Raw genomic sequence first — 13,401 nt, 5'->3', positions numbered from 1 at the left:
CTGGCTGTCTATTTTTCTTTGTTGTCTATATATTTGTGTTCAAAAACATGGAAAAGAAATTCTCATCAGTCTGTATGTGTGTGAACTGAATTTATTATGTTGGTCTAAACTCGGTTCAGAAACCTCTCATGAGTAAAGTAAAAGAAATACTCAGTGGGCATTTATTAAACATACAGTATAACTGTGTTAATAAAAAAAACTAATAATGTAAATTCAGATAAATTATGGATATTTTAGACAGTAGCTTAGATACTAGCTTTAGATTAGTACATATTATTTATTTATATTAGTCGGTTGTCTATTCTATTTTATTAAATTGTATTTGAATATTTTTTTCTAATCTATTCTACTACATGATAGTGTAATTAGGAGTTAATATGGGCTTATTCTTTACAGAATTTTTATTCATGAATGGGAGTTTATAAGAAATCAGTAGATTATGCTAAAAAAAAAAAATAAGTAAAATTAAAAAATAAGGTTAAGAATATATATTAATAACACAGGATGTTGTTGTGTAAAATAAGGAAACAAAAAGCAACATTACAACAAGTATAAAAATTTTATAAATTGAAATAGAATTTAAATTTCGAATTAAATTGTACAATAAAAAATAAAATCCATTGGGAACAAATAAAAAGAAAAAAATGTTTCTCTTTTTTCCCTTCTCCCTATATATATATATATATATATATATATATATATATATATATATATATATATATATATATATATATATATATATATATATATACACAAACACTCACTTTTTATCTGTACACTGGTATGGAGCTCAGAAAAATGCTAGCTAATGTTAAATACCGGGCACTTCATTTGTTTACACTGTAAAATATGTACACATTCAATCCAAACACAATATTGACCATCATCAGTTGTGATGGTGTGTAGTGATCAATACTAGGTGACTTCTGGGACCAGTTAGGATTGTGTTTGCTTGTTAGTGCTAAAGTTTAGTTATTGTTAGTGAGTTATGTTGCCAAAGGTTGACATATTGTCTTCAATGCACTCAACCTTTTCTATACAAAAAAAATCGACTTATAATCACACATTTTACCCAAGGATGGCAAAAAAAAATCCAACTGCAGTCTTAAAAGAATATCTTTTGTGCATTTAAACATAACTGTAATGCCATTACAAAACAACAAAAAAATAAAACCCCAATAACCCTAAATAATAATCAGGAAAATGCAAGAAGAAACTGATAATAAAAGAAATGCAAAACAGCTAACTCACTGATGCGTCAGTGCTAACGCTAATGTTGATTAGCTACTTAATTATCTCTGTTTTTCTTCATAATTGGCAGTAATTCTCTGATTAAATTTATAGATACATTTAATGTCTTGAATTATATCTTAAACTAAAATATATGATGACTTGCTAGATATATAATTTTTAAGTCATTTTAATATAATTGTAATTTAGTGTAATCATTGAGGCTCTCTAAAGGAAAATATTTTCCACACAGAAAAATGGTTAGAGGGTTAATAAGATGAGTCAGATCTTCTGTCCTTAAAAGTTCCTCAAAGTCCTAAGCTATAGATGAGCTCATATTGCTGCATATCCTAGGAATTGGTAAAAGCTTTAGGTTAAAACATTATTCATTATGATGGAAAATTTATTTAGGCATTTAGCATGCATTATGCATTGTCAAATACATTTGCTTTCAGCTACACATCCCATATTTATCTGTTTTCATGCTCAGCACTAAATACCATGCTTCTGGCCATTACAAAAAGACAGAATAGTTGTTCCTGAGGGTCATAGTACTTTATCCGGATGCTGTCTCATTATGAGCTTGTTAGAAGGAAATCGAGAATAAAGTTAAACAAATGAAAGAGTGCAGGCTAATTACAGGCTAATGACAGCTCTAGGTGATTGTTAAATCCCCAATACATTTCCAAATATACTGCATGTTTTGTTATAAAGGTAAATTCATGACATAATAATTCAATCATAAGTGTCAACATGTGCTGGAAAATACTGAGGCCCAGGTGGATTTATAGTTCTATTGCTAGGAGACATTTAAAAAAGACCTTAAGAACATCCAAACAGAGCTACAGGAAGGATAGAAATTTATATTCTAGTCACTTTATTATAAACTGTATAAACACCCCATTCGACATTGAGTCCCAGTTTTCTGTAATAATAACCTCCACTCTTCTGGGAAGATGTTCCACTCAATCTTTACAATGTAATAGTGGAGATTTGTGTTCAAAGTGTTCAAAAGGGTTCAGAGCTCAATAAAGTGAAGGGAAAATTTCATGCTAATACATTCAAAAACATCCTATATAATTGTGTACCTCCAATTTTGTGGTAACAGTTTTTGTAAAAACCACATATTGCTGGAAAAGTCCGCTGTCTAAGTACTTTTGTTGCTATAATTATGCAGTCAGATCAAGCAGATAATGTCAAGAGGGTCCGTTAATGTTCACATCAAACATCCTCTGGAAAAATTTAATCTCACATACTTTTCGTGGTTGCTGATGATTCCAGAGCCTCTAGAGTTAACATAGAATGGTGCAAAAAACAAAAAACATCTTGGTTCTAAAAGGGGAAAGGAGTGCCACAGGAAAGTCCAGGAGCCCACGAAGTCTCATTAAATCACTCCTTATAATCGTGGTACACAGAAAAATCATCTCGAAGCGCACAACATGGCAAAATTTTGCTGAATAGACAAAAGAATTTGTCTACAGACTGATCAGATAAAGTTTCAATTCTATCAGACAGCAAAAAAAAAACAGGGATTTTGAAGAATTATTCTCCGAGCTTGTCTCGGCTCGAGCAGATATAACAAAACATGATTTCCAGGCGTTAGCTGGAGACAAGCTTAACTGCATGATGGCCTTGATTATAAACACTAACGCATAGTCGGTGATGGTGAGGTAATTTATCTTCCTTGAACACATCACTGAGAGCCTTGTTGATATCAATAGTTTCATTGTGTGTAGTGACTGACACCAGGGACTCCAAGCTTTTAATTCACCCTCACTGCAAGAAACGGTGGAATTATCCAAGACCAACCTTGTACTATAAAGCAACTAGAGGATAGAGTAATGAAATCACTTTGAGTGGATGCACATAAAGGGCAGTAAAGTAAATCAATATTGCTTTCACACTTTTTATTATTGTTCTACTTGGAAATTAAACCTTGCAATCATTTACTTTAACTCCATTCTCGATTAAACAGGTTCACTTATAAATTCTTCTCTGTAACATGACCCTGAGAACCCATCAGGGCCTACAATCATATTGACTGAAAATGTCAGAGACAATGTCAGAGTCGGTTATTGATTTTTCGTGTTCTGCCATTCCTGAAAAGTTGTTTGTGGGTTTTTTCTGTCAGGTTATTGGCCAAAGAAGTTGAATTATCAGTGCTGCAGTTATGGTCTGATGCATCCAGGACAGAGTGGGGAAAGAAGTCAGAATGACTCTCAGGATTTTCTGTGCTTGAGTATTCAAGCCTTGACTATCCTTCACAGAGGTGTCATGTGGACTCTGAGTGAGACTCTGGGACTCAATAAGTGATGTCAAATACCTTCTAGGTTATGCAGTACAGTCCATCATGCGGTGTAGTGTAGTCTCTGCATCTGATCTCTTTGGCCTCTGACTCAGACTTCATCCTTTTGTGCAAATTAAACTTCTGATTCTTCAGGCAGGTTTTTAGCAAAATCTCGAAACTCTGTGGTCAGACGCCTCCTTAACAGACGCCCCAGTGTCTCCTGAAAAACTAGTCTATGTATTATGCATTTATTTGATCAGGACAAAACCCTTACATTTTAAAAACATTTTACAACACTTAATATAACAAAAAATATGCCTAATTTCTCTCGGTTATTCAGGTTTCGTGAGACTCTTGAACAACCTGGACGTAAAATAACAGATCAGCCATCAGCACATAATCTATCAATCAAGAGTTCATCCAACATTCTGTCTTCACTCTGAGAAATTATTATGGATCACACATATCCCCTTCTTACAATGTTATGGCCTGCATCATGTTCAACTAGATTTTCTGTAATCTCTGAATATGAGGTTTTATCAAAAGGTTTTGAGAGATTAGCTCTGTTTACAAGAAAGTACTTTATTTATCTACGTTTATCACCTTGCACAGCAATACAGTGCTCCCAGTGTTCCTGCTACTTCTGGAATGTGTCCCGGAAGACTTTTTTTCTAAGCGTGTCAAGCACCTTCTGCAATTTGCACTGGATCTCCGGAATGTGTCAAAATGGAGACCTTTGAGCTGGATCTTCATCTTCGGAAAGAGGGCGCCAAAAAAGAAGTCCAGAGGAGAAGAAGTCCAGAGGAGCCAAATCTGGTGAGTAGGGTGGGTGTGGAAGTGAGATCATGTTGTTTCCAGCAAAAAACTCACGTGAGGAGATCTCAGTGACAGACTGTGCACGTGGTCAGAATAGCACCAGTTGGACACCCTTCCGTTGTACAAAGGACGATGTCTTTTGACTTATGAAGGTCGATGCTTCCTGTGACTGTGCGTGCAGCCTTGTGCTGCCATCTGTTGGCGTGTTACAAAACTAGTCTCAAAACTTTTTGAAACCACATTTTATATTAAAGTTTGTATCATATTAATTATCATTTGCACAAATGGCTCCAGAGTGGACATTTATTCCTAGGAAAAGACCACCAATGACAGTCCCTTTTACATACAGGTTCAGATTAGATGTTGGAAATATTTAGCAATTTAAGCCATTGGATGATATTTACTATTGTGTGATTTTGTTTACTACTCTTTGTATTAAAATTTGTTTTTTAATCATACAAACAAAAAAAAAAAAAGCCCTTTCCTTCTTTTTTTCTGCTTTCAGTATGAGTACAAAAAATGGAATGAAGGCATTGTAATTCACATTTTGTTTAAAAAAAATGTTGTATTATTCATTAAGGTTTTTTATTATTATTAAATCAGAATTTGTGTTTCCTCGTCGCCCGGATTTGCTCATTCAACCATTTAACCATCAAAAACCAAACGTGCACAGGGCTTTTTTAAAAAAAGAAACATTTATTTTTAAATACTTTTGAATGATACAAAATGCAAATTGGACAAAGTATATAGTTTCATGTTTATACCCAGGCAAAGCCATTAACGAAATCAGGCTTCATCACTGGTATACGCATGTCTTTCCTATAAATTATTTACATGCATGAATTAAAAGAAAAGAAAAAACTGCTTTATACAAATATAACCAATTATAATGCCTTTCTAAGGAAATCCAATTCCTTCTCATTAAAAACACTGGCACTTATACAGTCGAGTGTAGGAAAAAAAAAAACCTTTTAACTGATATTTCTGCATAGTTGCATTTAATTGTCGAAGCTTTAACAGGTTTATAATGAAACATTGATCACTTTGATCTCTGGATGATAAAAAGCATGCAAACATCACCTTGAGAAGATGTGTGTGTGTGTGTGTGTGTGTGTGGGGGGTTTGGGGACCTTTTAAAGCTGCAAATAGGGACTGGGTGATGCGTAAGAAGTAGAGATGAGTAGAGGGGCTTTAGAGTTCAGGTTCAGTAGGGAATGAGTGGGTGGGTTGTAGTGGAGTGGTTAGAGCTTAGGGGAAGACCTGCCAGTGTGGCTCTGTTTCCTGGTCTGTCGTGTGCAGTTGCAGTCCTGCTGAGGTTTCGTCTCTAGGGGGCGGAGCCTGCGCTGCCTCAGAAACACACTCCTGCTCTCGGTCTGCCTCTGCTCCGTCCTCCAACGGTTTAGCTGAGACATATACACACACGTACAAATTCAACACGAGTGTATCCTGTCAACATGATCACACTGGTGGTGGTATTATTACAAGTTACACAAATGAGGATAGGTTCTTTTTTATTTTAGAATACTTTATTGATCCCACAGGGGATATTTCTTCAACCCAACGATGTTAGAAAGCTGGGGTCAGAGCACATGGTTAGCCATGTTACAGCACCCCAGAGCACAGAGGGTTAGGGGCCTTGCTCAAGGGCCCCAAGAGTGGCAGCTTGGAAATTTTGGGGCTTGAACCCCTGACCTTTTAAACAGAAACCCAGAGCCTTAAACCCTGAGTTACCACCTCCCCTAAGAAGGGTTACCTTCTTAGTCTTGTTCCTCACAGGCTTTCTTTCATAAACCATCTCATGGAGTTTTTTCCTGACACAGTCTCTACTGGCTACGCTCATAAGGGATCAATTTATTATGCTGAAATCCACACTTTTAATCTATTTATTTCTGTACAGCTTCTTTGGGACAATTGTTATAATTGCTATACAAAATTATTTACTTCCAAGACCAGTTCCAACACACACACACACACACACACTACATTATTCGTGACACTGTGCAGAGCAAAATTTGTTTAAATTTTAAAACTAGAAAATGTATTTTCTAGTTGCATACATGTGTGTGTGTGTGTGTGTGTGTGTGTGTGTGTGTGTGTGTGTGTGTGTGTGTATGTGAGCTACTCACCAAAGCCATGAGACCTTTTCATGTGAAGCTTCATGTTGCTCTTCTGTGTGAAGCTGATACTACACACCTCGCACTTGTACGGCTTCTCGCCGGTGTGTTTGACGTTGTGGATGTGCAGCGCACTCTTCTGATTAAATGCTTTATCACACTGCTCGCACTTATAGGGCCGCTCACCTGCTCGACACGCACGCACACACACGCACACACACGCACACACACGCACACACACGCACACACACACAATTGAACAGACTAAATTTAATTAAAGTTTGCAGAGCAGGAACAATTAAAGAATAATTAAAGAATAATTAAAGGTGATTGAAAACAAATCACAGTCTTTGGTTCCTATTCTACGGTCAATAAGTTGATAACGGCAACCGTGATTCTGATGGACTTTTAAAAGCTGCTTTTCTGTGATATTAAAATCACAGAAAGTATAATTAAACTAAAATATATATGCACATTTTATATATATATATATATATATATATATATATATATATATATATATATATATATATATATATATATATAAATGTAATACTAACCATAGTGGCATAAGCAACTGTACATGGTGTTTTTATGGGGGTTTTTTTGTGTGTATGTGTATGTGTATGTGCGTGTGTGTGTGTGTGTGTGTGTGTGTGTGTGTGTGTGTGTGTGTGTGTGTGTGTGTGTGTGTGTACCTGTATGTGTTCGGATGTGTCTTTCCAGCTGGCTCGGCTTGGCGAACGCTTTTTCACAGTTAAAACACTTAAAAAGACGTGGCTTTTGAGAGCTCAGGGATGGACCGTTGGTGTGGACAAACTCATGCTCCTGCAACACACACACACACACACACACACACACACACACACACACACACACTTTGTTGGGGGGGCACCACTGAAAATGTCTGGCATAAAATGTTAAAAAAATATTTCTTTTTACTTTTTATAGAAAAGAATTGTAAATAACTCAAATAAAGGTTTTTCTTTTCTTTATTATTTAATTTATAAAAAAGTATTTAATAGTAAAAACAGTTAGAAAGATCATTTACAACGTGTGGATAATGAAAATGTTGGTCGCATGACAACATTTCACGGTTGCTTCGATCCCCATCATGCCATTGTGCATACTGTTTGCAATGGCCCTTCAAACCCACTAATTAATGCTCAAGGATTTTTTCGCTCTGGGTTTAAATACACCACTCGAACACACAACAACCTGCTTGATATGCAAAAAAGTGTAGAAAGCAGCAGAAGCAAAAAGGAAAGTCGCTGTGAGAAACTGGGACGTTGTGTGTATTTGGGGGGATCATGAGAGAAGACAACATGACAGTCCAAAGTATGATCTTTTGACAAAAGACAGGAGGTGGAGCTGGATGTGGCAGTTAAATATTGGAATGACAAGAATGGATAGGATTAGAAATGAGATTATTAGAGGGTCTATGCAGGTAGGACGTTTTGGAGACAAGGTGAGAGAGGTGTGATTGAGATGGTTTGGACATGTGCAGAGAAGGGACATGGTGTATATATGGGTAGAAGAATGCTGAGGATAGAGCCGCCAGGCAGGAGGAAAAGAGGAAGACCAAGGAGGTTTTATGGATGTTTATGGATGTTGCAGGTGGTTGGTTTGGAAGAGGCAGATGTAGAGGACAGAGTGATATAGAGATGATTGATCTGCTGTGGTGTCCCCTAAGGGGAGCAGCTGAAAAAGAAAGGAGATATTAAATGTGCTTTGATGTTTGTGAAGTTTTCTTCTATTGAAAGGACTCATTTTATCAGTTTTTATTAATTATGTGTCATTCTTCCAGAAGAGTATCTTATATTTCTGTTTCGATCTTTTATGTTCCTGCTCCATAACTATATCTATAAAAAAAGATACAGTATATTGACAGATACATGTAGTTTTACCACAAATAGCTCCATCGAGGCACACAATTGTATAGTGTGACTTTAGGTAGGTTAACATGAAATTTCCTCTTCACTTGAACTAGGAGAGCCAAACCTGCTTCAGCATGACAATGCCCCTGTGCACAAAGCCAGCTCTATTAGAGTATGCTTTGCATGGGTTAGAGTGAATGTTCTCCTTCTATAGAGCTCTTACCTTAACCCTATTAAACATCTTGTGGGATGAATGCAAACACCTACTGCACCTCAGGCCTCCTCACCTCACCTACATAAGTATCTCACTGTACCAAATGCCCTTGTGTTTGGATGTGCATAATTCTTCACAAACAATCTAGTGGCAAATCTTCTCAGATAAATGGAGGTTATAATATGAGCGATTGTGAACTGGGATGTTTATGAAGTACAATCGTATGGACAGGTGTCCCACAAAGTTTGGTCTATTAGGTGTACATTTGACCTGCTTGGAAAAGAAATGTAATGATAATGAAGATGAATAGAAGCATCTGGAAGCATCTGCTAAAGCTCATTTACATCTAGCTTGTGAATTGATTCACACCGTACACAGTATGAAGTATCATTCCTACTAAGTACTCGTACGTGAGTGCAGAGCAGGTGCTGGAGAAGGTTATTTGTGCTGAGAGCCACTTCCACTCGGCATTTCATTACCAGCATCGACGCTCCTTTGTCAACTCACCCTAGTGATGTGTTTGTCTCAGCGCTTTAATTAGTGGCATCCTGGGGGTTATTAAAAAGTGGTGGTGGGGATGGGGGGATGTGGGAGCACCATAGGATGACGGGTCTCAATGAGATCACCGAATTTAATCAGGATTATATTTGCTAACAGCTGTCCAACATCTGTTTCGTTTCAGGGATTGCGCTCTGTAGGGGCGGACTGATCGTGCTGGCTGTAGTTTATGAGTGACGTGGGCTGATACGTATGAAAGTCCGTGCAATGTTTCATTAGGCTACAAGGCAAAAAAAGAAAGCTTTTACACACCAGTACGCCCTTTGCGAGTGAGTGGTGGTGGAAAAAAACAATTGGCAAAATGTTTTCATGATGGCACAAAGCCACAGATGTAAAAACACCAGAAAGTTTTCAGGTTAAAACGAAAGGAAAGAAAGAAAAGAGCTTTATACTTGTCAGATATACATTACAGAACAGTGAAAGGTGGTAGCTTAGTGGTTAAGGCAGTGAAGGAGGTTGGAGGTCTGAAGGTCATGAGTTCAAATCCCAGCCACACCTAAGTGCCACTTCTGGGCCCCCTAAACAAGGCCCTTAACCACTCTGGATAAGGGCATCTGCCAAATGCCATAAATGAAATTCTTTCTTTGCGTATCCCAGTGATGTTAGGAACCCGGGGTCAGAGCGCAGGGTCAGTCATAATACAGCGCCCCTGGGGCTGGTTAAGGGCCTTACTCAAGGGCCCCAAGACTGACATTTTAACAGCTAATAATCAACATGACCACAGTTCAAATAGTACCTTTGTATAAGTGGAGGAAACAGTAATAATGGGGGAAAAGAAAGGATAATAGAGTGATTGAATGATGGATAGTCACCTTGAGGTGTGTTTGTCGTTTGAAGGCCTTGTTACACACACCGCAGACGTAGCAGCGTTCTTTGCCGTGTGCGATCCTCCAGTGGCGACGAAGCATGGCCGTTGAGGGAAAATCCATACTGCAGTAGAAACACTGATTTGCCTCCTGCACCCACAAACACACAAAACATGTTTATTAACACAACACTGCTTAGTTATATTTATATTATTGTAATCACACACACACACACACACACACACACACACACACACACACACACACACACCTTGGATTCTTCTGTCTGAGTCGTATCCTGTTGCGCCGTGTTTGCCGGCTGCACCGATGATCCTTCCTCACACACCACACCTTGGAACTGCTGGCCCTGTACACACCCAAAACATACATTCTCAAGATGTGTGTGTTCTTCCCAAGTGTATTTCGGATCGTCCTGTGTGTATGCGTTCACACCTGAGCGTTGAGGTTCATTGTGACCGTGTCCAGCATCTGTGTATCCGCCAGAGCAAGTGTGACACTACTGTCGCTGGACACACTCCCTGATGTCATTGATATGTTTTGAGAAAGAGAGGTGCTGGGAGCCAGAGTGGTCACTGCAATAACACACAAATTAATGACACACAAGTAATAATGGAAAGGAGGGATATCTATGGGTGGGGCTCTCACCTGCTATGCTGCTTTGTGTTAGAAGCTGCTCGGAACTGAGAGTGAGAGAGTTGCTGCTGGAGGGAGATGTGGTCAATCTCAAAGCCCCGCCCATTTCTACTCCTGTGCCTGTACAAGGTGGTGGCAACAGGTCCTGACCTAGTATGAGATTATCATTATTAGTTCTCAGCAGGCATCACTGTAGCAGGATTGGTATAAGAAACATTAACAGACGTGATTGCAATAGTAGTAGGAATGAAATGAATAGAACACTATCTGAATTTATATCTGGATTTCTTCAAAGATGCTTTGTGACATTGTGCCGTGTTAAATGCTTTAAAGAAATTAAATTTGATTGAACTGAGTACTAGAAATAGAGGTAAAAGTACAAGTAGTAGTAACAGAAGTAGTATTAGTGGTATTAGTAGCAATAGGAGGAGGAGGAGGAAGAAGAGTGGTAATAATAGTGGTAGTAGCATTAGAAAGAGGAGGAGGAAAAGTAGTTATAGTAATGGCAGTTGCAGCACTAGAAGGAGGAGGAGAAGGAGGAAGAGTGGTAATAGTAATGGTAGTGGTAGCATTAGGAGGAGGAGGATGAGATTGCAGAAGAAGATTAGTAATAGTATTGGTAGTAGTAGCATTAGGAAAAGAAGGAGGAGGAAGAGGAGGAGGAAAAAGAGGAGGAGGAGGAAGAGTAGTGGTAAGACTAGTAATAGTCTTGGGTAGTAATAGGTAGTAGTAGCATTTAGATGAGGAGGAGAAGAAAGAAGAGTAGAAATAACAGATATACTAATAGTGGTAGAACTTTAAAACAGGAGTAGTAACAGCAGTACTGGTTGTAGTATTAAGACTAAAAGCAGTAGTACTAACAGTATTATAACAGTAGTAGTAATAAGAGTGGTTGTAATAATAGCATTAGAAGTAATAGTAGGAACAGTAATAGGGCTAATATTAAAAAGTTATTACTGGGTATTAGTAGTTATTAAGCGACTAAGTGAATGAACGTTTCTGAGGAATTCATTTAAAGATTTTTTTGTATAATTAATAAACATTTTATCTACCAAAACAAACCAAAACTCAGTTACTTCAAGCTACATTTAAATTCTTGTGTCTTGTGTCTAAGAAAGTATTACTTGTTAGACTGTTATTATTGTATTATAATTTCAGAAAAATCTTTTTCGAGTTACGCCACATTGTAGATGCGCTCAATATGGAATAACCCATGAAAATGTAAGCAAACAAATCTAAGGAAATGTTTTGACATCTTCAAACTCATGAACTAATGTTTGTGTGTAATGTGTGTGCGTGTACCTGATATAGTAAGCGTGATCTCCTGGTTGCTATTGGACAGTGAGTTGGTATTGGTGGTATGAGTGTGTGTGTCTGGATGTGTATGAGGGAGAGTGTGTGCATGTTGGTTGCTGATGGTGAGTGTGATCTCTTGTGCTCCTGAAGTCCCGTTTCCCACCAGCGCCGTTGCTCCGACCACCTGAGCCAACTGTTCTGAGGCTACACACACACACACACACACACACACACACACACCCCATTAAGCCGATTTAGCGAAATCACATGACACAAAGTCCGAACCCTTTATTAGACTTAATATTGTATGTGAGACTGAAACACAAAAAGAGAGAGAACCTGTGTGTTCCTGCTCTGTGAGGTTGCCGATGGAAACGCTGGGGTTCTGAATCACGACGTTAGCGTGTCCTGCAGCATCACTGGCCAGCAGGTGTGCACTGGCCTGAGACGACAGAGTGGAGTCGATACTCAATAAGCCGCTCTGTAGAGTCTGCTGCAGGATACTGGGGTCAATCTATACACACACACACACACACACACACACACACACACACACACACACAAATACACAGAGCACACACATTCCCTTGCTTAGCCTTTTAAAACTAAGTTCTAATGTACAAACTGGTGTGTATTTGGTGTAGTGTTGGATTCGTGTTACCTGCAGTGTGATGTTGTTAATACTGGCCGTGTCAATGCCAGATATCTGGACGTTGGGACAAAGCAGGCCCGATGGCGCGAGCTGCAGCTGAATCCCCTCGAACGTGGCCAAACCTTCTGTTAGGGACACTGTCAGGTCACCACTCGCTACAACACACACACACAGATCCGTTTTAGACAACAGTACATCAGCTTGGTCCACAAAATGAATAAAAAAAATAATATGTGACTCCGCATTCTACTGCGACTCAGAGCGTCAGCAACGATCATTTCTTTCAGCAATCAAACTTCAAATAAATACAAATATCCTAAAGTAAGCGAAAAACTTTGAAGTAAAGTGCTGAGCTATTATAAAAAGAAAAGATTAGTCAGACAACAGAAAGGAGCTGCAGATGAGCAGGTTGAATAAGCACTGCAGACCTATTTATACTTTCTTTTCCCTCAAATATTTATTGTGCGGATATTTTGAGTCTGTCACTGTAATGGGTCTGCAACGGAATGATAATCACAGACATAATAATGAAACTGTAAGATATGAAATCAAGGTAATGAAGCGAAGCTCATAGGCAGGTTGGGCAAATAATAAAAGACTGAAAAGGAAATAAAACGTTTAATCACCTCTATTTAGATCCGTGTCGGATGAGATTTTAAAATGTGAATCGGAAATGCCGAATGAAGCTGAATCTAGTAGAGATGGTAGGATCGGCATGAAAGTTAACGATGTGATGCATCGATTTTAAAAAAGTGTGCATCGGTAAAAAATGATTTATTTATATATAATTACTAGCGGATGTGCCGTACTTTTACTATTTCGTAAGTGACCAACAAATTTGTGACCGATAATTTAGATTGATTTCTCGAGCACGTTCTCTCAGCACCACTGCTGCTA

The 13,401-nt window shown here is 38.3% G+C and overlaps 1 protein-coding gene across 2 annotated transcripts in view; it reads right to left on the bottom strand.

Moving 5' to 3' along the window:
* Positions 1-5,450: 5,450 nt before the first annotated feature.
* LOC124403321 (zinc finger protein 236-like) overlaps positions 5,451-13,401 on the bottom strand; it is a 36,740-nt gene continuing 28,789 nt past the window's right edge. For both annotated transcript variants that reach the window (XM_046877005.1, XM_046877006.1), the window contains 10 exons: positions 12,514-12,659; positions 12,192-12,366; positions 11,859-12,056; positions 10,569-10,706; positions 10,356-10,495; positions 10,174-10,269; positions 9,909-10,052; positions 7,146-7,275; positions 6,460-6,633; positions 5,451-5,736 (listed from right to left, as the gene is read on the bottom strand). In XM_046877005.1, the coding sequence (XP_046732961.1) occupies positions 5,582-5,736; positions 6,460-6,633; positions 7,146-7,275; positions 9,909-10,052; positions 10,174-10,269; positions 10,356-10,495; positions 10,569-10,706; positions 11,859-12,056; positions 12,192-12,366; positions 12,514-12,659 (1,496 nt within the window). In that variant the 3' untranslated portion in view covers positions 5,451-5,581. The remainder of the gene's footprint in view (positions 5,737-6,459; positions 6,634-7,145; positions 7,276-9,908; positions 10,053-10,173; positions 10,270-10,355; positions 10,496-10,568; positions 10,707-11,858; positions 12,057-12,191; positions 12,367-12,513; positions 12,660-13,401) is intronic.

This window comes from Silurus meridionalis, chromosome 20 (assembly GCF_014805685.1).
Source record: "Silurus meridionalis isolate SWU-2019-XX chromosome 20, ASM1480568v1, whole genome shotgun sequence".
Lineage (NCBI taxonomy): Eukaryota > Metazoa > Chordata > Actinopteri > Siluriformes > Siluridae > Silurus > Silurus meridionalis.
The sequence above is the reverse complement of the archived record's forward strand: the minus strand, read 5'-3'. Positions and strand labels throughout refer to the sequence as shown.